Source organism: Arvicanthis niloticus, chromosome 18 (genome assembly GCF_011762505.2).
Source record: "Arvicanthis niloticus isolate mArvNil1 chromosome 18, mArvNil1.pat.X, whole genome shotgun sequence".
NCBI classification, from domain to species: domain Eukaryota; kingdom Metazoa; phylum Chordata; class Mammalia; order Rodentia; family Muridae; genus Arvicanthis; species Arvicanthis niloticus.
The window spans coordinates 48,288,314-48,312,132 of NC_047675.1; the positions used below are offsets into that span (position 1 = coordinate 48,288,314).

Sequence of the window (23,819 nt, forward strand, 5' to 3'; positions counted from 1 at the left end):
TGAGCCCATCAGGGACTGGGTGGATGTCCACTCCAGCAGGCTGACCTCACCCCACTTCATGGACAGCACAGAAAACTGCCCACGGTCACCAGTGAGGGCAACTGCTACTGTGTCCTCTCTTGTGGCCTTGAGACTTCAGCCCATAGATACTCATCCTGGGTATAGGGACAACTCCAAGGACGGATACAGGGAGAACAGTGCAACTGTGCCTCCCAGTGGGTTGTCCCTCCATCTCCAACTGAGGGGAATCTAGCCTGGGGTCTCACCCATGACTGCTGCTCCTTTGGGTCCTGGAGCGTCTTTCTTCCTCCTGAAGCGTATGCTGATGTGTCTCGTGTGCGGAGGCTTAAGGTCCTCTAGGGGATCTTGGATCCCACCCTTGGATTCAACACTTCCTTTCCCTTGGATGTGGTCCCTGGGGGTACCAGCCAAAACCGGCTCCTCGAGACACCCTGTAGCCGTCTCAGGCTGTGATTCCAGCTTAGCTTCTGGCTCTTCCTCGGCTTCTTGATTCTTTTCACTATTCCTGCAATGGTCCCTGGAGAAATGATTCTCCTCATGGTCCCAGAGGCCATAGCACTATGGAGAATATGGGTTGGTGAGTAGCCTGACCCAGGTCATGCTTAGGCCAGACTCGGCGACCGGGCTCAGGAACGCCTGGCGTCACCAAGGCAGCCCTGCCACCCCTGCACTGGCTGGCAGACTCACCAGTAGCTGCGAGCGGTGGAAGAAGAGGGCCATGAGCTGCACCAGGTCATACTTGATATAGCTGTCCGTTTTCTCAAGGCCCAGGATGCGCGGAGGGAAGTAGGGCTTGTTCTCATGGCGCCGCAGCACTATGTAGCTGTTCCAGGGGAAGAAGCCGAACTGGAACAGGTATTTGGTGACCACCATGACCTGCAGGACAGCGGCACTCAGCACGGGCCATGTGGCCCAGCCCCAACCCTAAAAGCTGCTACCCACCTCAGTGAAGATGATGGCTGTCATCCAGAAGCGCTTGCTAGGCCTCGGGATGGTCAGCATGGCCCACAGGAACACCAGCACTGGCAGCACCAGGGAGGCAGCCGAGGCTGTCACCATGTGGTTAAGGATGATGATGAAGTAGCACAGCAGCTCCGAGTGTGCCGCGACGCACAGGTACACGGCCCTGAGCAGCCGCAGCGTCCGGCCCTGCTGTGCTTCAAACTGCTCGGCCTCCTCCAGCTCAGGGATATGCAGGCGCCTGCCGCAGGACCACAGGAGTTTGAGGGCAAGAGCACCCCTGGGGTGCAGAGCCTTGCCCACAGCCATGGCAATAGACGGACTCTGATCGCAGGCCCGGGCCTAGCCAGATCCTGCCTCCCTCACCCGGCTTTTTCCCCCGAGCTTCCGGCTCAGGAGAATGCCCTTGAAAACCTGCACACAGCCTAGTCCGTCCCACCTGTCCAGCAGCAGCTCGCTGGCTGTGCGCATCCGGGTGCGAGCATTGGCTAAAAGCTCTTGGGAGCCGTGCAGGGAGGCCCCAGCCTGGAGGTCCCCAGTGTCGCTGACGATCTCCTCACTGCCACTGCGGGTGTTATAGCCTGTGCTCAGGGGGCTGCTGGTGTCATCTGTCCTGCTACTCAAAGGCTCTTCGGCTCCCAGCCCACTGTGGGAGGAAACATTACAGAGGGAAGGGCGGAGGACTGGTACCGGGAGGACAAGGCGTAACTGAGAACAGTGCTGTGTCCCAATGGCTCCTCCAGGGGACATGCGGAAATGGGGACCCCGACTCACCCTAGACCCCTTGGGCCCTGCACCAACCTTGAGGCTGTGCTGGGTCCATCACGGGTCTCCACGGGACCTGACAGTGTGGTCTCATCTTCGCTCACATAAAGCTGGTCTAGCACCCCTCTGTGTACCTCTCCACCCTGCAGGGAGTATGGAGAAGCTCTCAGGCCGCTGAGATTGGCCCAGCTCTGTACCACATGTGCTCAGCAGGTAGGGGCGTGGCCTTGATGATGTATGGGGGGGCTTGGCCCGAGTGGCGCTTACCCGGAGAAGCTCCTGGGTGAGCAGGTAGCGCTCTGCACGTAGAACGTCGCTCATGGTGCGGTGGTGCTTCGTGAACGTACACAGCCAGCGAGTCAGCCCGTCTACCGTGGCCTGGCCCAGCACCCACAGGAACTGCATGGTGTTCAGCACACGCTGCATCACGTGGCTACGGCCTACAGAGACGGCAGGAGGGTTGGCTAGCCATAAGAGCACCTCAGCCCTCTGCCCCCTTCCCAGCAAACCCACATACCTGCCATTTCATCCTCTGCAACGTTTCCCGGCTCCACCTCTGGGCTCAAGTCACCTCCTGGTCACAGAGATAATCAGTACCAGGCAGTCCTGCAGCTCTCCCACTGGAGCCCCCGAGTACAACTCACCTGAAGCTAGCTGCTCTGCCCGATCCTGCCGTGCCTGTTCCCGACGCTGCCTCAGCACTGTCTGGGCGTTGGTTACCCATGCCTGGTATGCCATCTGCCAGCCAGATTTCTTGGTTAGGAGTCTGGCAGCTCTAGCTGAGACACCCATTCAGCCTGGCATCATGGTCCCCTCCCAAGGAAGATGACGAAGGGCCAGCCATATACAAGATATGGCCAACCATGGACCAGATCCTGCTACCTATCCAGCTTTGGGTCTTTAGTTCCCTAAGCCCTCTCTGGAAATGGACTCCAGAGACGGACATGCAGCTGCCCAGCATGACCACTGCCAGAGCCTCAAAGACGGACAGGGGTCTCTCCTGGTCCCATGTTAGCAGTTTCCAGTAGACACACATGTGACCTTTCTCTTAGACTAGGTGGGTCATAGAGCCCACTGGGTAAGGAGGGTGGTGTGAATATAGAGGGGCAATTGGTGACCTGTGACCCTCACACCACAGCCTGTTTCCCTAGCTGCCTGGGCAGGTCTGAAGGGCTAGGTGGGCTTCCTGATGTGTTGGAGCTGGGTCCCACGGCCCTCAGATGTCTGTCCTGCTCAGAAACCCCACAGATGGAGCAGGAAGACCTGGCTCTACCTCACCTGGAAGGCACTCTGTGCTGCAGGCCTGGGGTCCTCAGGTAGGGCTTCTTCTTCCTCCTCGCTATCTGACTCAAACAGGAAGTATTCTCCAGAGTGGATGACTATAGTCGCGGGGATAGGAAAGAGCATGTGTATGTGAGAGCCAGTCTCCACAGCAGGACCCTGAAAAGTTCTGGAGTTCCTATGCTCAGTTCTGAGTTGGGTGGTGGCAAACCCATCATTAAGAATGATGTCCCCCTGAGCATCTCCCACCCACATGCTCTTGCTGGAGTGCCACCCTTCCCACTAGGACTATCCCATGCAGGTTTCAGCCAGATGGTGAAGGTGGTCCATGCACAGAACAGAGAACCATGCACAGGTTAGGGGCCTGACACGACCAGACAGGACAAGGAGGAGCTGGTAGACAGGAGGGTTAACAGCAGTACCGAGGGGTCAAGGCAGGGTACCTGTGGCGTGGTCCAGCCAGGGGCGCCACCACTGTCTCCGTGGCGGGGAGGAGCCCCCTGGGCTGTCAGGCCCTGTGGAGGGGCAAGGCAAGCGTGAACAAGCAGGGGAGGCTGTGAGGGCAGCCTGTCTTGGGCACAAGGGCACGTGGCAGGGACAGAAACAGACACAGGACTCCCACAGTGACAAGGCTTCATGCGGTGCTACATGTCTCAGAGCCCCAGAGAGATGGAGAGGGGCCACAAGTGCAGGTAGACAATCCCAGGTGGCCATATGGCCTGCAGGGACAAAGGAGAACACACCGCATGGCACAGGACTTGGGGTAGGGTCCCGTGACACATCACTTACACACAGCACAGGACAAGGGAGTGGGACCCTGTGGCACACCACTTGCACAGGTACAGGGAGACCTCAGCAGCACACATGCCAGGATGTAGTGTGTGTGTGCATCGGGGGTACCCTCTGGGGTGGAGAGTTCTGTCCGCGCGTACCTGGCTCCTGGCTGGGATCCTGAGGGTCTGTGGACTGAAGTTGGCCACGGCTTGCCTGGCTCTGCTTGTACTTCTCCTGTTTGGCACGGATACGCTTCATCCTGCCAGTAGCAAGGAGCTCTGAGTGCCAGGTTGGCCAGATGGGTCAAAGGGTCCCTAGCCCAGATAAAACCTACTGTCTTTTCAGCTGGGCCAGGGACTTCTCCTCAGTCTGGCGGTGAAAGTTGATGCTCTTCAGGTTGGCTGCATTGTAGAGGGCAAAGCCCCTGCAGGAAAGAGCATGACTTTTCTTAGCACTTACCTCAGGCGCATGCGCTTTCTCTACCTCTGGGATCGGCTGGGCTCAACCCCAGTGCCTAGGGAGTCCTCTTCCTCACACTCAGGCATGTGCTGAGAAATGACACCTGACGCCTGCAGCCATGAGAGAAAGACCTGTCACCTCTTTATCTGGGGCAGAAAACCATCACAGAAAAGAACACTGGGTGGCAACTCTGGGGTATGTAGATTAAGCTGCTGACCCTAAGTTTAGCTCGAGGGGCAGAGCCCTCTACTGGGAGCATGATACCGTGTCACAGCCCTCCAGCTGGTAGACACTCAGGCCACCGGGGGCCACACTGCCTTCTAGTGTGTCCAGTCATGGGCAACAAGGCCAGCCCTGATGATACCAAGGTGCCAGAGGTCCTTTGGTCTCCTTCTAGGTGACAGGATCAAGTGGAGATGCTATTGTAGAAGAAACCCCTGCTGAGGATGGGGGGCTCCTTCTCCACCCCAGGGAGAAGCAGCTGGGCGGACCTGGAGGCCTGCAGGGCCGTGGCCTTCAGGTCAGCACTGACATGCAGGAAGTAGTGGCTGAGGAAGATACGCCGTTGCAAGAGCAGAAAGAAGAAGCAGATACTGTCCCAGATGATCCCAGCCTCCTCCACGGGCAGCAGGCAGTCCCGGTCCCTCGTCATCATCTCTTTGGCTGTGGGGCAGAGGCCAGTGTGACTCTGAAGCAATGGCTCTCCTGGTGCCCACCCCTCACCCGCATCCTTTGCCCACTCACGATCATAGTAGCCTTTGACCGTGCACACGAGGCTGAAGAGCTGGATGACCCAGCAGAAGTTGCTCTGCATTTGCTCCACAAAGACACAGGACAAGAGCTGTGGTCGGGAGTAGAGGCAGGTTAACCCAGGGCCCCTGGGGTGGGCTGGGGCAGGGCTGTGCGGGGTGGCGGTCTGCTCACCGACAGCATATTCTTGGAGATGATGACCGTGACATTATAGAGGATGAGGCAGTCCCACAGCACGAGTTGGGCTCGTGTGTCCTTCTGCAGCAGGGTGGTGCCGAAAAGCAACAGGTAGAAGCAGGCCAGCAGGTATCCGAGCCCAAAAATGCTGATGCGCGTGGCCCCTGCGACGAACACCACCACGAGCACCAGCCAGAACAGGTAGCGGAAGACAGCCACCTTCAACATATCCAGATAGGACCTGGCAAAGAGGGGGTGGTGGCGGTGTCACTAAGGTTACTAGATCATCCTAGACAGCCCCTTAGCAAGTGCTTCGGAGTGGTCAGTGTAGGACCTACCTGCAGTGGATGAAGTTGGGTATAGGGTTGGGCTCCCCACGCAGGGGCTCCAGGTGGTCAGTGTTAATCCCGGCCATGCATTGCCACTCCTCCGTCCGCTCAGCAGAGAAAACCTGCCACTGCTGGGACGCGCAAAGCAGCAGGAGGAAGTCACCTGCAGGACAGGAGAGGTGTTGCGGGGCATGCAGCTTGCACGCGGAGGAGGAAGAATGTACAGCCGGGGACTGAGGGACTCCTCCCACTTCACAACTGAGAAAATGTCTATGCATAAGAGCTGGAAACAGAAAGGCATCCTACTGAGGACACACTGGCCTGCATGTGTGCCTTACACATGCACGTGTGTCAGGGAATATGGATGGCTGCGGATCTCCCTGCACCGTGAGGCCATCACTGTGCACACCTGTGAACACACAGGCTCATTGTCACTGGGTGCGCATACACTCTGGGACATGTTTTGTGTGTATGAGGGTCAGACCTTCAGTCCCATCTGGGTGAGGCTGTGGGATGGCATGGCTCTCCTATGCAATGAAGTGCCATTCAACTGTTAACACCTGGACAAGCTGTCCTCTTGCTGGTTCCAGGCAAAGGTTCCTGTGTATCCAACAAGTGTCCTGCCCATGAGTCCTTATGCTCTCCTGCGGCAGGTGCCCGGGGTAATGATGGGGTCGCACTTACTGATAAGGTTGGTGGAGTTGGGGGCTCTGAAGAAGTCAGGCAGGTACAGCCACTTGATAAGAGCAGAATTCATGGGGATAGCCTTGCTCCAGCGCCATGGGTAGTCTATGGAGGGAGGGCACATGAAAAAGGACAAAAGCTGTCCTTATCCCCTCCGCCGCCAGGAGCCCCAGAGGCCAGCGATGGTGTCACATATTCCAATGTGGTCAGAATCTGTCCTCACATCACTCTCTCAGTCTCAGGGACACTGACCCACAGATTCAGAGACTCTAACAGACCATGATCTCTAAGCAGAAACGACACCAGGTTTGGAGGGATGCGGGGGGGGGGGGAGGGGGGTTGGAACCCACAGATGGACCAGAGGGCAAGGCTGTGAGACAGTGCAGGTACCTCCCAAGGAGTTACCAGTGCTTGGGATGAATTATGGTTCATACATGTAATAGCATGAAACATAAAATAATAAAACACAAAGAAAGAACTAACCCAGATATCCTTCAACTACTATACACCTTGGATGTGGTTGCCGAGGCAACCACACCTGGGAGGCTCCTAAGTGCACAGGAACACCTCAAGGGCCCTGCCATAACCTCTTACAGAAATCACAACTGAGGGATTTCTCCTGCACCCACTAAGAGAAAGAAGTTAATGTAACAGAGACACACCGCACCATTCCACTCTGTGACATTACTGAACTGGAGAGATTACGAACTGATGACCAAGTAAGGGGGCAGATCTGACTTCAGAGATTTGTACAGAGGGACATACGGGGTTGGGCATGCTTGCCAAGAACCAGGGCCCTCTAAGAACATGTCTAAAATGTGTGGAACTATCCCAGGTACACAATCCACTTAAGGGGGGACATCCCAGGCAATCTCACAGGGAGGAAAGGCAGTCCATTCACCAAGGACACAAAGGACAAAGAAAACCCCAGGAGTCAACCAGCTGGAACAGAGAGGTGGGTGAGCCAGGGATGTCTACTGAATGGTCACAAACTGGGACAGGAGGACAGTCTGGGGACCTGAAACACTTTTCACTCTGTTGAAAACCAAGAACGGGGATTGTGGCTTACCAATGCACAGTGCGGGAGGCATGCCCAGGCACAGCAGGTACTGGTACAAGAGGAACAGTGTGAGGAACAGACAGTAATTAGGCCAGAGGCGGGCGATGGCCTCACGGCGCCGGCGTGTAAGGATGGCCACCAGCCAGCAGCCGTGTAAGATGACCATGAAGTTCATTCGCTGCCCGATCACATTCACGGCCATCAGGAAGCAGATCTGGAGGGGATACGGGGTGGATATAAAGGTAGGAAGGGAGCTACTCCAGGTCCACAGGCTCAGAGCAGCTCTGCCTTGGAGTCTCCCAGACCGCCGTCCTAGGACGGCAGAGGCTAGATGCATGTCCACCATACTTAGAGGAAATCAAGGCTCAGGGATGAGGAGCCCCACGGCTGGGGAAGACTTTAATTTTAGGCCTGCTTCTGCCAGGGCGGATCCAATCCAACCCCCCTGACCTTCCTGGCCGTGTGGCAGGCCTCTCTGCTAGCCTCAGAGTACTCGGGCATCATTAGAGGTGCTTAGTGGAACCTCCTGCTAGCATTCCTGCCAAAAGGACCCCCAGCCTCACCTCCAGACCGAATTTGTAGAAGAAGAAGTTGATGAAATACTTGAGGCAGCTGAGTAGGTCCTGGTCCAGCCTCTGGCGGGTGCCATCTGCGCACACGGCCTGGGCAGGCAGAGGGGCCCGCTGGTGCTGCCGGCGGTAGTGCTCTTGGCGCCGGTGCACCATAGCCTCAAACACCAGCAGCAGAAGGATCTGCAGGTGGTTCTGTAAAGGTGTATGTGGGAGGTCATGGGCCAGTGGGAACCATCTGGGACCATCTGCCCTGGCTGCCAGTCCCCACTTACCTGAATATAGCCCAAGTTGGGGAAACCTTTCCGCACCCCAAACCAGTTGGCAGGGTCAACAGGGCCACGGTACAGCAGAGACTGGTTGATCTCCAAGGGCTGCAAGTTGGTGTTGTTGGGGAAGGGCTGCAAAGAAGGGTGAGTATGAGCTGAACCTCCCAGGTCTCAGGCCTGGATGGAGTGTGGATTATAGGTTCTCTCTCTCTCTCTCTCTCTCTCTCTCTCTCTCTCTCTCCCTCTCCCTCTCCCTCTCCCTCTCCCTCTCCCTCTCCCTCTCCCTCTCCCTCTCTTTCTCTCTCTCTTTCTGTATTTCTCTCTCTCTCTGAATCTCTCTCTCTCTCTCCCATCTCTCAAAAATTTATTTGCTTATTTTATGTATATGAGTACACTGTAGCTGTCAGACACACCAAAAGAGGGCATCAGATCCCATCACAGATGGTTGTGAGCCACCATGTGGTTGCTGGGAATTGAACTCATGACCTCTGGAAGAGCAGTCAGTGCTCCTAACCACTGAGCCATCTCTCCAGCCTCTGTAGGTGCTATCTTAAGCCCATCCCACAGCTGAAGAACCAGGTTGGATCCAGGGTAGACAACAGCTGCCCTACCAGAGGTACATAGGGCTGTCAGTCTCGGAGCCACCTTGATGGGGAAGGGGACAGGTCAAGGTCAGAAGTATAAACAGATGTCCAAATAGAAAGAAGCCATCTGAATCTTGGCATAGCTGTCCTGAGGGCCCTCTACTGTCACTGCAGGTGCCACCAGCCTGGTCTCTACATTCCATGAGGAATCACTGGGGCAACTCCTCGGGAGGCCCCGGGGCCCTAGGGACACCGCCATGCCTGTACCTCAGTGCAGTTGCTAGAGTACTCGTGTGGGTTGACAATCTTGAGCTGATAGAGCATCTTGCATACAATGATGATACAGGTCCACACGGTGGACAGGCAGGAGGCCATGGGCCGGAAGCGCGGATAGGGCAGGGCAAAGGCCCACAGTACCACCAGCAGCAGGTTCATCACAGACACCTGAGGAGAACAGACGGCAGTGGGCAGACCAGGCAGCACTGGGGCCCCACTCCAGGACGACTGCCATAACCCAGCAGGACAAGACAGGAGTAACCCTGCTTCAGACAAGCAAACAGCCCAGGCTGGGACACTCACTTCTTTCAGGGCCACCCAGACAGTGTAGAGGGCCACCAGCTTGAAGACATGGAGCTCTAGCAAGCGCCGTACGAACACCTGGATCCGGGTGAGGACAGCAGAGAAGCTGGACGCTAGGTCCTGCAGCCGCTCAGCCACTAGGCCCCACTTGCTGGCTGTGCCTGTGGAGGTGGGGGCTCAGTGAGGAGGGACAGGCCTTGGTGAAGAGATAGACAGAAGTGATAAGGGGTGAGGCTTAGTAAGGAAGGGGACGCTCAGTGGGATTTAGTGAGAGGGAGGAGTTAAAGTGGGGAGGGACTCAGTAATAAAGTGGGGGTGGGGGTGGAGAGAATGGGGTTCAGTAAGGAGGGACGAGATTCAAAGAGAGGGCTATGGCTTGGTGAGGGGATGAGGCTTAGGATGGGGATGTGGTGGAGCTCCCTATGGACGGGGCAGATCTTGGTGAGGAGGGGACTGAGCTCAAGAAGACAGGGGAAGGGCAGGCGGCAAAGGAGGGTTGACGCTCCTGGGGTTCTTGACTGCCTTCCTCAAACCGACATCCAGGAGGCAGCGGAACTGAACACGTTTCTTAGCACCCTGTGTGCCTTGTGGGGCTGTGCTCTGCCCACCCCTTCCAGACTCACCCTCAGGGACCTGTGTGGCCTGGTGGGGCTCATCTATGCTTTGCCCATCTTCCCTGAAGACTTCCTCTTCCTCCTGGTGCTGAAGCAGAGGGGCCTCGCTCGCTGCATCCTGCCTGGGAGAGCCCAAGAGTCACTTCCTGCCCATGTTCCTGGCTCTCCCTTCCTGAGGCATCCCCCTGTCCCGGCACAACATCCCCACTGGTCCATCTGTAAACTCTAGGCCAAGTCTACATGGCTTAAGGCAGCCTCATGGCTCCCTCTTAAGATCAGGACGGTCGGCGGCATCCCCAGTTCCCACAGACCAAAACCACCCGTGGCCCTTGAAGGCAGAAAACCTGTGGGCCCATTGAGGGCGGCGGGCGCCTGGAGGCGGCGGCACGTGCTCCAGGTCAGTGAGCTGCATGAACGGCCTGTGGAAGTAGTGCAGCTGCAGGATGCAGGCCAGCAGGAAGAAGCCAGGGATGAGGATACTGGAGAAGAGTTCCGACACGCTGAACTGCTCCAGGCCCAGGTCGCCCAGCCTGGCAAGAGAGAGCACCATCAGCCTCTCGCTCTGCCCCGACCCAGCAGTCATCGCGAACGGGAGCAGAGAGAGTTGAGCATGGGACAGGGACAAAGAAGGTGCCGCAACCGGCCTGAAGGGCGCTCAGCAGGTCCTACTCACTGCTCATCTGTGAAGCCCGTGAGGTTGCGCCAGTAGGTGGGGAAGTCCTGGAACTGGAAGGTGTACACGGCGATAAGTACCAGCATTGTGTAGGCCACCACGAGCCACCAGAAGACGCGGAGTAACTTCCTCCACAGGGTGTAGTAGACCTGCGGGTGGCGACCGGTGAGCAGGGCGGGTGAGGGACCGAGCACCATGCGCCAGCCCTACCTGCCCGTCACCGTGGGAACCTGGAACAAGGTGAGGCACAGCAGGAAAAGGAACATGTAGACGATTTTGTAGACCACCAGGCGGCCGGCAAAGCTGACCACGATGAACATGCCGGCGCACACGTAGATCCAGTACTTGACGTAGATGCCTGTGACCAGTTCTCCCAGGCTCCGCAGCAGCGTCTGGGTCTGTGTGGGCTCTGCAGAGCAGGACAGTAGGTGAAGCGGTGGCCTCGGTGGCCTCGGCAGAGAGAAGGCCTTGGGGAGGCTCCGCTGCCACCCGCCACTCACCTGCGTCTGCCACGGTGACCTCCAGCAGCGCCGCCGCAGGCGCCTTGTTCTTCTTCAGTAGCTTCTCCTTCACGAACTGACGCAGGAGGAGCCAGAATGTGAGCAGGTAGAGCAGCTGTGGGGAGCACGAGTGTCGCTGAGGGCCCGGCCCATGACCCGGGGCCACAGAAAGCCCTCAGCCTCTTCCATGACCTCAGATTCAACCTCACTCACATGTGTAGATTTACACGGTCACAGATCCACGGATGTACACGAAAGCCTGACAGACACAGGTTCACAATCTTACATACTTCGGCCACACTCCCATGCGTACAGATGCATACAGATGTTTCAGCCACACTCCCATGCGTACAGATGCATACAGATGTTTCGGCCACACTCCCATGCGTACAGGTGCATACAGATGTTTCGGCCACACTCCCATGCGTACAGATGCATACAGATGTTTCGGCCACACTCCCATGCGTACAGATGCATACAGATGTTTCGGCCACACTCCCATGCGTACAGGTGCATACAGATGTTTCGGCCACACTCCCATGCGTACAGGTGCATACAGATGTTTCGGCCACACTCCCATGCGTACAGATGCATACAGATGTTTCGGCCACACTCCCATGCGTACAGGTGCATACAGATGTTTCGGCCACACTCCCATGCGTACAGATGCATACAGATGTTTCGGCCACACTCCCATGCGTACAGATGCATACAGATGTTTCGGCCACACTCCCATGCGTACAGGTGCATACAGATGTTTCGGCCACACTCCCATGTGTATAGATGCATGCAGATGTTCATACTAGTATACAGATAGTCTCACTTGAGATATGTTAAAATCCACCAGGTTACAGTGGGCAGGCGACACCATACCTGCCTCATGCAGGGATACCTGGGTGACCAGACCTGAGTCACAGACACTCAGTGCCACACAATGGAGCGCTGTCAGGCAGGCAGAATACACACGGACACTCACAGCGTAGAGGACACTGTGACAGCATGCCGCTCACTCGGTCACAACGTCTATATTCTAGGGTGGACCCACAGGAACCCACTGTTGGCTTCAGACACACTCTGTCTCCTTCAGTCTCTACCCAACTAACAAATAGCCAATCAGCGGAGTATTCTTATCTCCCTGGGTTCCCAGGGAGGAATCCGACCACTACCCAGATACGACGGGTGACACTCACCATGGCACCAAGGTCCAGGCAGGGGTAGCGTGTGTGTTCCAATCCCAACTGGTGCAAACTGACAGGGCCCAGGGTGGTGGGCAGCTCAGGGAGCTCCATGGCCCACACATAGCACAGGCAGCAGAGCGTCAGTCCGTACAGGAGGATGCAGGGCGAGCAGAGCATGGCCAACTGGTGGCGGCTACGCACGGTCCAGATGAGGCAGGCCCAGAGCAGCAGGACGAAGGTCAGCCAGCTGTGGTACATGATGCTCCACACCTGGACAGCCAGGGTTGGTGAGCAGGGACTGCATGGGACACCTGGCCAGCGCTTCAGCCCCCAACAGTAAGGCCTCCCATGAGGAAGCCCACACACATGTGCACACCGCTGCACAGTTACGGGATGTCGGTGACTTACATGGGCAGTTCCAGCATTGTTTCTGGTGACTGGGCCTCAGTTTTTGAAACAAACTCCACCCCCACCTCTCTGTATCCCATGAGAAGAATGCAGTGGGCCCCGGGGTGGGGGGAGGGGCTGCTCCTTACCATCATGGCAATCAGGGCACACACATAGCTCTGGTCCATGATGAGGTGGCCCAGGCCATGTAGCGGTGACATCTCTTTCAGCTCAGCCAGCCTGGGGCGTACTGGGGGTGGGACTGAGATTAGCTACTATATAGGAACCATGTGGAGTCCCTCCCCCATTCTCAATGTGGCCCTAAAGGACAGAGCTGGCTATCTGCGGTGTCAGGGCCTTACAGGTGGGAGGGTGCCAGGGCCATCAGGCAGCCACAGCAGATGCTGGCCAAAAACGACAGGAGAATCTGACCCTTCTGGAATATCATGTGAGCCTGGCCAACCCCCCTGGCCTCACTTCTTAAGAGTCTGGTGCAGGAGATGGCCCTTTTGGGTCGGTGACTCCCAAGCATCACACAATGACAAGTTGCCAAAGTGGAAGTCTGTCAGCGAGCCGCCTCGGCAGGTTAAGGTGTCTGGCTGGCACCAAGCCTGAGGACCAGAGTTCAAACCCCAAGGTAGAAGGAGAGAACCAACGTCTGTAAGTCGCCCTCTGACTTCGATATGCATACAATAGCTTGACACCCCCCCCACACAATAAATAAGTAAATGTAATGAAAGACTTTTTTAAGTTCAAGAAAAAGAAAAAACAAGGACTTAGAAAAAGACCTAGCATTCTCCACAGTAATGCAGACCAGTGAAACCCCGCCCCACCCCAGGCCAGCACTCTCAGAATGACAGAGGCTCCTGGGACCTTGAGCCATAGCTCAGGGCTTCCCATCTGAGAACAGAAAATGAGAGACCTGGAAGGCCACCCAAGGGGTCTTTAGTCACAGGATCTGCCCAAGGAGGTTTAAGCTTAAAGCAAGGAGTGCATATAAGACCTATGGCCACCAGGGGGCAGCCTAGACTTGCCCACAGAGAGATCACAGGGAATGGGTCCCTGCTAGTAAAGGTCCCCAGGAGGGTATCCCATGGCCACGACAGAGCCTGTAACTCACCGGGACGCTGGCGGACAGGGCTCTGGCTGGTTAGTACATGCACGGTGCAGTTGTCAGTGTCAGGTTCCGTGGTCATGGGCATCTCACCCTGCGGGAGATACATGGGTCAGATAGCCACTGCAGATGGGCCCCCCATCACTTTCCAATACCCTTGACCACCTGCTCACCTGGGTGGCACCCCTAGCCTGGGGCTCTGGCTCCAGCTGGTCCAGTTCCAGCTCCTGTTCCTCATCCTCCCTGGGAGTCTCCTTCCTCTGTAAAGATCACAACCCTGAGTGCAGTCCCGGGGCTAGGAGTCCCCAGGACATCTGCCTTACCTGTGTGCCAGATGCCAACAGAGGTGGCGGCAGGGACTCACCAGCTCTGAGGGACAGCTCTTGTGGAGCTTCAGGAGAGAGGTGGCTGTGTAATACAGCAGCAGCAGGATTCCGGGGCTCACATAGATGGGCCAGGCATGCTTAGTGTTGACCAGCAGGACGTTGGGACTGGAACAGTTGGGGAGAACTACGAAGTTCTTGAGACCGAATAGCCTGTCCAGAGAGGGCATGTCACTGATTGCCAGGTCTGCAGGTGGCAGAGTTGTGGCTAGATGGGTGGGGACTTATGTGGAAGCCTTACCTGGCCCAGATTCTGCTGGGCGGTAGCATGTCCTGGATAAACGGTGTCTGATAGCAGTATAGACAAATGAGATGGCCGGCACCGAAGCAGCTCACCATGACACAGAGGATGTTAAAGCCCAGGGGGCTGAGGCGAAAGTGGCAGGCCCACCAGGTGCAGATGGCCAGGAACACTATCAGGTAGACACTGGAGAAGGCCGAAGGGTGGGCTATGCCTACAGGGGTTGGGGTGGGCACAGGCACTCTGGGTCACTCTTAGCCTGGCCCGTTGGGAAGCTCTGAGTCACCCCAACATCACCACCACGACTACCACCACCACCGTGCCAGTCAGTGCCAAGACTATTCCCTGCCCCAGGGTACCTGCCAGCGCCAGCAGCACAATGATCAGCATCCGTCCGGAGGTCATCAGCAGCCAGTAGGCTGTGACCCGGAAGCGGGAGGCCAGCCACAGCCTGCGTTTGGTTGCCAGGGCAGGGGCTCCCTGCAGCCCCACGGCTGGGGCAGCATCTATGTCATCATCATCCTGCTGAAGTCATGGGGAAGTGACGTCAGGGTCATCACCACCGAGGCCGCTCCAGCCTCATCTGCCTAGCTGAAGTAAGAGATGAGGCCTGTCCCACAGCTGCCCCTCTGATGTCACACAGCCTGAAACAACCCTTTCTCCCTTCTCACAGAGTGGGCACCCCCACAGCCCCACCCTACTCTGAGACACAAAACACTGCCAGACCAGGTATAGGAAATCCCAGGTTCTCTGGAATATGCCAAGCATCTCTGTTTTACCCCATCTTGGACATGATGCACTAAAAGACAAGACAGCCACCCAGGTCCCAAATCTGTCCCTGAAGATCCTGTGCCAGTTTTGTGGAGTTGCTGGGAACAAGCTTTTTTAGGACAGAAGGAAAGAGTTCAGACACACATACCATGTACCCCACACTATAGTTTTTAGGGCATTTTCAGAACCATAATTCTTGATCCAGCGGTGACTGCCCCAGTCCCACAGGTCAGGGAGAGCAAGGCTACATTTGTACCTTGTGGGGCTTTTAGGGAGTGAGGGGGGACCCTGGGGGACACAGCAGCTATCGGCACCTCCAGCTCTCCAACTGGGCGTTTCCCAGCCTTTCCGTATCCCAGAGAAGGTACCATGTTTATGATTGCTGCTAGCCCTCTTTGAACCTTCAGAATGACAGAAGTGATACCTGGGAGAAAACGGGCGGGACAGTCCCTGCCCGGGGCAGGAGATGGAGAGCCAACAGGACCTGTTTTCCCTGGCACTGATAGAAGATTTCCCAGAACAGAGTTGGATCCTAGGTCTCAGAGGAGGCCAGAGCATGGCGGAAAAGAACATGGGCTGTTGTCAGCAGCCCTAGCTCAAGCCAGCTTCTGGCACATGTCCCCAGCCTGTGAGAACAGCTGAGCGGATACCGGGTACTCAGGCTGAGTGATGGTATGAGCACCTCCCAGCCCCAATAGCCTCCATACTATATAGCCTTAGGAAAGTGGCTTAACCCCTCAGTCTGCTTCCCATCTGCAAAGCAAGGTGTGGAGTCTGGGCATAAGAAAGAGCCTGCAGGTCCTGTCCTTATGGGCCACCCAGCTGAGGCTGCTAGCAAGGTCCCAGGGATCACAGACTAGAAGCATGAAGGCTGGAGGCCAGGCCGGGAGACAGAATGGCTGGTCTCTGAGCTCACCCCTTCTATATCCCATAGAATCTAGAAGTAAGGCCAATGAGGACATGGGTGAGGAGGATCTGAGGGAAGGAGGCATAGCTATCCTGTGGTAGACCAGGGGGAGGACATGCCCCTGGGGTGGAAGATAAGATGACCTGGCCCTGGGAACCTCTTAAGAAGCATTGAGACAAATGAGCGATTCCAGGCAAAGGAAGAAAGGAATAGCTGTTGACAGAGACAGATGCCCCCCAAGCTACCCAATCCTCACTGCTCTACCCAGCCCCCACCCCCTGAGGCTTCTGGAGTCCCTACCCCTCTCTGGTTTCCTCTAGAGCCCAGTAAGTGTCAGGTGTTGATGAATGAGTTCTGGGACCTGCTGTCTGAGAGCAGGGTGTGCCTGCACCAAGACACCTGGGTGGCCATAAATCCTAACTCAGCTCGAGGGATAAGGGACTAGGCTGAACCTGCCATGGTGTGGGGAAGCTGGAGCAGGCCCTCAAACAGGGCTCAAGGGTGCTCGGTGTCCAGCTGTGGCCCCTGGGAACAGTGGCAGGACCCAGCTCACCCTAGAAATAAGTTTGAGACAGCCTCAGGTCATGCAGGGAGGCAACCCCCACCCCTCAGGACCTAACCCAGCTTGGTGTACTTCAGTGTGGCTGATACCCACAAGTGACAGTTTCCACTGTACAGATTCACTGGGGTTTCTGGTGTTTAAGAACTGGGGTCCTGGGCTGGAGAGATGGCTCAGTGGTTAAGAGCACTGACTGCTCTTCCAGAGGACCCAAGTTCAATTCCCAGCAACCACATGGTGGCTCACAACCATCTGTAATGGGATCCGATGCCCTCTTCTGGTGAGTCTGAAGACAGCAACAGTGTACTCATATAAATAAGATAAATAAATCTTTAAAACAAAACAAAAAACTGGGGTCCTGCAAAACAGGCTTACAGTGGACAGAGCCACAAGCCCGAGAGCAGAAGTAGCAGAACACGGATTCCTCTTCGCTTGTTATACGCAAATATCCTCCAAACTTAACTTTAAAAGTCTGTGTGTTAAAATCAAAACGGATGCCGGGCAGTGGTGGTGGGTGCACACCTTTAATCCCAGCACTCAGGAGGCAGAAGTGGACAGATCTCTAAGTTTGAGACTAGCCTGGTCTATAAAACAAATTCTTGGACAGCCAGGGCTCGGTTACACAGAGAAACCCTGTCTCAAACAAACCAAAGAAAATAAAATAAAACAAAACAAATAAAATACGTCTAAAACAGTCAGAGTGGAAGTACTAACGGCCTCACCCCCCCTTGGCTGCTGCAGCCCCTTACCAGCTCCTGGGTGCGCTGACTCTGCCGGGCTTTCCTTGTGAGGCGTCCACAGAGGCCAAGGCAAAGGGAAGATGCCACCAGCACTCCCAGGTCGGGAGCCACCAGCCTGGTGCTGTTAAAGATGTCCTTCAGGTCTAGCCTGTGAAGGGCAGGGAGAATAGAGTGTGTGGGGGGGGTGTGTGAGGAGATGTGAGGCCATCCTTAGGATTCAGAGAGTCAGAGGGGGCATGTGGGGGTGCAGAGGGCATGAGGATCTTACCTTGTAACCCCTATGTGTTGAGACACCTTCACCCAAAGGCTGCCTGTAGAAAAAGAACTTGAGGAAGGAGGTTCCAGGCCAGGCAGGGTGCCCAGTGGTTATTCCTGTGAGGCCCAGGGACCCTGCGGGCATGGGTGCTACGGATCTCACGTAGGACAGAGTATCAGTGATTCAGGAATGCTGAATGTGTCTTTATTTATTTATTTATTTATTTATTTATTTATTTATTTATTTTTTGGAGACAGTGTCTCTCTACTATAATCCTGGCTGGAAATTGCAATGTAGACCAGGCTGGCCTCGTACTCACAGCAATCCTTCTGCTTCTACCTCCTAAGTGCCATGCCTGGCTGGAAATGACATCTTTACAGACAGGGAAACTGAAGGCAGCCAGGCAGACTCATGCTGCCTGGTTGGTCCACTGGCTGTGAGTGACAGGACAGCAGGAAGTCTCTCAGGCAGGAGGGGCTGGAAATGTCCTAGGAAGCTGAACTGGACTCCGGAGTGGTAGACACTTGAAGCCCAAGTCTTCTACACATAAAGCTGGGGTGCTGGTATCAGTCCCTGCCTGACTAGAAGGCAGGTGCCCACTGCAGACACTGGACATAGGTACAAGGGCAGGGACACGAAGGATGGACAGGGACACTGGGGACCTCTGGTGTTACACAGACACAGGGCTAAGCTCCAGGCAGACACAGGAGGAAGATGTTGACAGGTGGACCCAGAAGCCCTGAAGCTGTTCCACCTGATGCCATTCTGGGACTGGCCTGGCCCCGCTGACCACATCACTGCCAGGAGCATGCGGGGTAGGCCATCTGGGTCACAGATAAATCATGGTCAGGCACCCAGGCACAGCCCATATTGCCTTACCCTGGGTAAGGCAAGGTGGCCCAATAAGGCTGGAGGCCTGAGGTTCCAGGCTGGTACCCTCATCCCCTCTACCCCAGGACTGCTGTCCTCATGCTCCTCATCCCACCCCCAGTTGCTCCTCGATCACTTACAATTTTGTCCCAGAAGCTGGTCCAGGTTTGGCATGGTGTGTAGGCATATCTGGAAGGCAAGGTGGGCCACCAGGAAGAGGAGGCTGAGGCAGAGTAGTGCACGAAGCAGGCGACCTGTGTGACCTGTGATGGAATGGGTAGAACAGAAATCAGTGGAATACTGCTCACGCTGACAGCTTCCAGGTAGATCTGTGCCCTGTCCACGTGCCTGAGACACACACCCAGTGTGGATCCAGGACTCAGTGCCTTCCAGGAGGCAGCGGAAGTGACCCTAGGGGGTGCTTGTTCCCTCCCGGGGACACCTACTGGTTGTGTACACTGTTGTGACTCTGTTTTCTTTTTTGGGGGGTGTTTGTTTATTTGTTTTTGGTTTTTTTTTTTTTTTTTTTTTTTGAGACAGGGTTTCTCTGTGTAGTCCTGGCTGTCCTGGAGCTCACTCTGTAGACCAGGCTGCCCTTGAACTCAGAAATCCGCCTGTCTCTGCCTCCCATGTGCTGGGATTAAAGGCGTGCGCCACCACCGGCCGGCTGTGACTCTGGTTTCTAAATGAGAATGTCAGCCCAGAATGGGGAAGTGACCGCCAGACACTGTTTAGTGAAGTTTAGGGAGCAACCCTGACCCAGATGCCACACTGGCCTTGCTCTCCCATCCTGGTACACGCAGACACATCATGCTCCCCAAAGAGCAACACTGTCTAAGCCCCCCTGAACAGGCGAGGCAATTGAATTTTCTTATTTAGTTAGCTTATAGAGGTGTCACTGCTAGGTCTTGGGAACGAGGAGAAGCAAACAGAAAAACAGGAAGCCATTATTGATCACAGTTACGCTCCTGCCCCTGCATGGAGGCTGGAAATGAAGTCATGTGGAGGGCGGTATTCCAGAGAAGGGGCCTGGGTGGTGGGCGCCAAATGCCTCCAAAAAGTGGTTGCCAGTTGCCAGCTGCCTCCATCTGGAGTGTTGGAGAGCAGAAGCTTCCAGCACCCACAGTCACACAAAGCCATGGCAAACAGGATAGAGCCCCAACCTCAGGCCCCACCGGGTAGCAGCCTTTTAAGATCTTGTTCCCCAAAGGACTGGAGAGATGATGGCTCAGTGGTTAAGAGCACTGACTGCTCTGCCAGAGGTCCTGAGTTCAATTCCCAGCAACCACATGGTGGCTCCCAACCATCTGTAATGTGATTTGATGCCCTCTTCTCATGTGTGTCTGAAGATAGCTGCAGTGTGTACTCATATAAATAAAAAAATAAATAAATCTTTGCCGGGCAGTGGTGGTGCACGCCTTTAATCCCAGCACTTGGGAGGCAGAGGCAGGCGGATTTCTGAGTTCGAGGCCAGCCTGGTCTACAGAGTGAGTTCCAGGACAGCCAGGGCTACACAGAGAAACCCTGTCTCAAAAAAAAAAAACTTTTTCCCTGATCACTTCTTCATGGGAAAGACACCAGCCAGGAGTCAGCCATCAAACCACAGAACCTTTGTTACACAAGGACACACTGTGCTTGGCAGGCTATATATTCATGCTAAAAGTGGTCTACAGCCATGTTCTACCTCCAACCACCCCAGCTAGCCCATCCAGCAGGGAGGCATTGGCTGCAGACCAGGCTAGGTGGCCATAGCCTGGTCAGGAATGACATAGGGCCCTGGTCCTTGCATTTGCCCTATGTGAGTGGGAGGGCATCTCACACCTAGACAGAGACTGAGGCTAGCCTCTAGCTCTTTGCCTGCTGGTGGCCAACCCATTGCAGCAGCCCTGTCAAGTCAGACCACAAGGCTACTGAGGTCATCATCATCATTGAAAACCTCAGAGCCACAGTTCTCTCCCAGAGGGCAGCCCCAAAGCACCACACTGTCCTCTCTTCCCGGGGCTACTGCTGCCAGTGTCTGTCCTGTGCAGTTTCCCGGGCACAATCCAAATGTGTGGAATAGACTCAGAACTGACTCTGGACACCAGTAGGTGTCCCCACTGGGCTAGCCTCATTGGTGGCATCCACTTATTTTTTTCCCTCCCTGAAGATCTCACCGCAGAAGGTTCTAGCACTCAGCTACAGGTACCCTGTCTCCCTGTCTCCCTGAGCTAAGCCTTGGGCACCAGAGGACAGGATGATGTTCCAGTGCCCAACCTCTGGGAGGGTATCAGAGAACAGAGGAGAGACAAGCCTGACCATAGGACAAGGTTAGCACAAGAGCAACCCTGACATCAGGGCTGAAGGACCCTTGCTCCAGTGACATTGAGAGGTGAAGGTGTGGCTGGTTCCTGCCAGAAGAACCAAAAGGAGGGTCCTCAGGACCCTGAGGTAGGTCCCGAGTGCTTGGAAGGACAGGTGCATGAGCAGAAATAGGAGCCCAATGCTGACTGTCCCAGCTATGAACAATGCACTATGGAGGCCTGTTCTAAAGAACACGGTCACCACTGAGAGCCACAGTTATAGTCACAGAGAGGGCACATCAGGACAGACTTGAGTGAGGGCATGTGTTGGACGGTGGTAGGCCATCTCCACGGTGGAAGTTAGAAGGCAGCGAGTGGGTCTCTGGGAGAGTCTTCCTGGGTCACCGTAAGCACTGAAGTACAGTGAGGACACTAGCACAGCAAGGAGCACCAGGAAAGAGAACGCTGCCTCAGCAGTGGCAGGCTCTACAAAATAAACCCTGACCTCTAGAATAACCCTGACTCCTGGGGATGGCAGGGTGGACAACCCTGGAAAGAGCACATCATCACTCCTACTCCCACCCCCACCTCCACCTCCACCACCCAGCTGGGCAGGGGTTCCTGCTGAGCCTTGAGAATCTGCACTTGCACCCAAGAGTCAGTCCTTGCTTGATCCTCAACACACACTGAGGTAGCGGGAACCCTCCCCATCCGACCTGAGAGTAGGTGGAGGCTCCATGACAAGGACGGGCTCAGCTCCCAGGCTCAGCTACTCCCCAGACTCTCGCTGTCAGCACCCAGCTTCACCCTCAGCCCTGCACAGACCCCGGTGCCTCCATGAGCCCAGAATCTTCAAAGCCCTGAGTTTCCTACCAACACCACGCCTGGCTCATTTCCAGGCAGGACCTCCTCTACCGGCCTAACTGCTTCTAGCCACTCCCCTGTCATGAGGAAGAGAGTGCACTGGGCTTAGCCGGGCTTACCCAAGGCCTGGAATGACAGTCACCTTTGTCCCTGGCCACCTTGCTTTCCTACCCATCAGCTTGATAGAAGGAACACAACTTCAAAGAAGGAACTGTCGCTGGGCAGTGGTGGCGCACGCCTTTAATCCCAGCACTTGGGAGGCAGAGGCCAGCCTGGTCTACAGAGTGAGTTCCAGGACAGCCAAGGCTATACAGAGAAACCCTGTCTCGAAACCCCCCCCCCCCAAAAAAAAAAAAAAAAAGGAGAAGAAGGAACTGTCATCCCATACTAGGGCACGTGATACCCCTGTACCATTCAGGCGAGCAAGGGGCTTACCACAGCAACGAATAGCCACTGGTGAAAGTATGCACTATTACAGGTACTCCCTAGAAAAAACAGGGAGTGAGCTAGGGGTGGAGGCAGGGGCATTCTAACAGCAGAGAGAGCAGAGCAGACCTGTCACCTGACCTGTGTGTGGCCTTGACCCTGCTGGAACTCCACAGGCTCAGAGATGCTTCTTATTCTCTCCTCTGCTTCCCCGTATTCTTGTCTCCTTCCCACCTTCATGCCCTATCCCCAGTGACCACAGCCCTCCCTGGGCCTCCCGCAGGCTGGACTCTTGAGCACTCCCGGCCCCTAAACAGGTATCCCTCAACAATATCTCATGAGCTGTTGGCAAATACTGTCCTTCTAATGTGTGCAGAATGAAGCTCCATTCTCCAGGATGTGCTGTCTAGGGTTTGAGGGAGGGAAGTAAATGTCTTTTGTATATCTGACTCCACACTCTGACAGGATGAAGAGAGGAGAGCATGGGGAAGGCTTCTCCCATCTACTCTGGAGCAAAGCATAGATAAAACTCAGAGAATAAGAAGCCAACTGTGACCCAGCATCCCAGGGTCCAGGTGTCTGTCCTGAGAGGGAAGGCAGTCCGCTCACAGGCCTAGAACCCCAGTGTCATCCAGTTACCTACCAATCAACTATTCACCACCTTGCTGTCCCTCTCCCTGTCACATAGCGCCTAACAGCTAAGAGCCGCAGAGATGTCTGGGAGATGCCTGCAGAACGGGGCTGGGCTCAGCAGAGCAAGTGGGTTTTGTAGCTTTCCAGAGCTGAGCTAGAAGACAATGCATTTAAAGCAAAGGATAAAGTCTACACTGAACCAGCAAGTGTGTGTGTGTGTGTGTGTGTGTGTGTGTGTGTGTGTGTGTGTGTATGACCAAGGGACTGGAGAGGCTAAGACTGGAGCAGGCCCCCTCAGGGAGAGTAATGAATGGGAGGGAGGGTCAAAAATCAGGGGCAGCCTGGGAGGTAAACTCTGCTAGGGCAGGGAGTCGGCTTCCTAGCTCTAAATTACAAGCAGACGGCTGGGAACAGAGCCCACACACCCTGGGTTCTGATACATTCCAACTCTGTCCTGTCCTGCCTTGTCGTACCTGGGACACCCAGCCCTACAGCATCTCCTTCCTGTGCGGCCCAGCTCAGGCCCAGCCTCTGAGAACCAAGCAGCCGCCTACGTGGGGAACAGGGCCCAGCAGTGTCAGACCTTCCAGGAGCCAGTGCCAGGGCAGCAGCTGTACAAATCATAAACGCACACAGGGCGCTCCAATCTGCACCGTCGGGCCTCACATTTTCCTCTCACACCCGGAAAAACCAGGCAGTATCATGTCCCTGAAGGGCCTCTGAGGCTGGACAGAAGAGAGCTGGAGGGTCGAGAGGGAAAGACTTCCCACCCTGCTTTCCAAGTCTCCTTCATGATGCGTCCTGCCTGGCTGGGAGTCTGTGCCTCCCATGGGTGATCAGGAGTGTTTCCAGCTGTTTGCAGGGCATGAAACAGTCGTGAGACAAGTTGTTTCCAAAGAGGACATGGGGACAGAGGTCCTGGGCTCTGTGGTAAGCAGAGTATGGAAGCCAGACCTTCGCCAGAGGCTCAACACAGGGGAAAGGACTCAGTGCCTAGGCTGTGTGTCTCAGAGGGGCCCAGTGTCTGGCTCAGGGCCCAGTGGCTGCCAGCACACTGTTCAGGCTGAACTCCTTAAATATCTGTCCCGGCATCCCCAGATCTTACCCATCCTCTAAGACCTTCTGGTTCCAAAGCACACCGGGCTGGGCAACCTCCCTGC

The 23,819-nt window shown here is 55.6% G+C and overlaps 1 protein-coding gene across 3 annotated transcripts in view; it reads right to left on the minus strand.

Annotated features, from left to right (window-relative positions):
- Positions 1-23,819, minus strand: part of Piezo1 (piezo type mechanosensitive ion channel component 1 (Er blood group)) — a 60,899-nt gene that overhangs the window by 4,259 nt on the left and 32,821 nt on the right. Inside the window, exons 3-39 of one of the 3 annotated variants that reach the window (XM_034522955.2) lie at positions 18,595-18,717; positions 17,597-17,639; positions 17,338-17,476; positions 14,711-14,873; positions 14,352-14,565; positions 14,092-14,263; positions 13,901-13,987; positions 13,734-13,821; positions 12,763-12,863; positions 12,239-12,496; positions 11,049-11,163; positions 10,779-10,957; positions 10,549-10,697; positions 10,220-10,405; positions 9,885-9,997; positions 9,262-9,422; positions 8,950-9,126; positions 8,105-8,230; positions 7,824-8,024; positions 7,270-7,474; positions 6,201-6,305; positions 5,526-5,679; positions 5,185-5,428; positions 5,005-5,101; positions 4,752-4,923; positions 4,136-4,225; positions 3,960-4,060; positions 3,471-3,542; positions 3,025-3,125; positions 2,391-2,484; positions 2,264-2,320; positions 2,014-2,186; positions 1,783-1,889; positions 1,421-1,627; positions 964-1,222; positions 709-897; positions 267-579 (exon numbers count right to left, since the gene is read on the minus strand). In XM_034522955.2, coding sequence (XP_034378846.1) covers positions 267-579; positions 709-897; positions 964-1,222; positions 1,421-1,627; positions 1,783-1,889; positions 2,014-2,186; positions 2,264-2,320; positions 2,391-2,484; positions 3,025-3,125; positions 3,471-3,542; positions 3,960-4,060; positions 4,136-4,225; positions 4,752-4,923; positions 5,005-5,101; positions 5,185-5,428; positions 5,526-5,679; positions 6,201-6,305; positions 7,270-7,474; positions 7,824-8,024; positions 8,105-8,230; positions 8,950-9,126; positions 9,262-9,422; positions 9,885-9,997; positions 10,220-10,405; positions 10,549-10,697; positions 10,779-10,957; positions 11,049-11,163; positions 12,239-12,496; positions 12,763-12,863; positions 13,734-13,821; positions 13,901-13,987; positions 14,092-14,263; positions 14,352-14,565; positions 14,711-14,873; positions 17,338-17,476; positions 17,597-17,639; positions 18,595-18,717 — 5,535 coding nt within the window. Of the gene's footprint in view, positions 1-266; positions 580-708; positions 898-963; positions 1,223-1,420; positions 1,628-1,782; positions 1,890-2,013; positions 2,187-2,263; positions 2,321-2,390; positions 2,485-3,024; positions 3,126-3,470; positions 3,543-3,959; positions 4,061-4,135; positions 4,226-4,751; positions 4,924-5,004; positions 5,102-5,184; positions 5,429-5,525; positions 5,680-6,200; positions 6,306-7,269; positions 7,475-7,823; positions 8,025-8,104; positions 8,231-8,949; positions 9,127-9,261; positions 9,423-9,884; positions 9,998-10,219; positions 10,406-10,548; positions 10,698-10,778; positions 10,958-11,048; positions 11,164-12,238; positions 12,497-12,762; positions 12,864-13,733; positions 13,822-13,900; positions 13,988-14,091; positions 14,264-14,351; positions 14,566-14,710; positions 14,877-17,337; positions 17,477-17,596; positions 17,640-18,594; positions 18,718-23,819 lie in introns of all 3 variants that reach the window. The other 2 variants (XM_034522954.2, XM_034522957.2) reach the window with 2 other exon arrangements.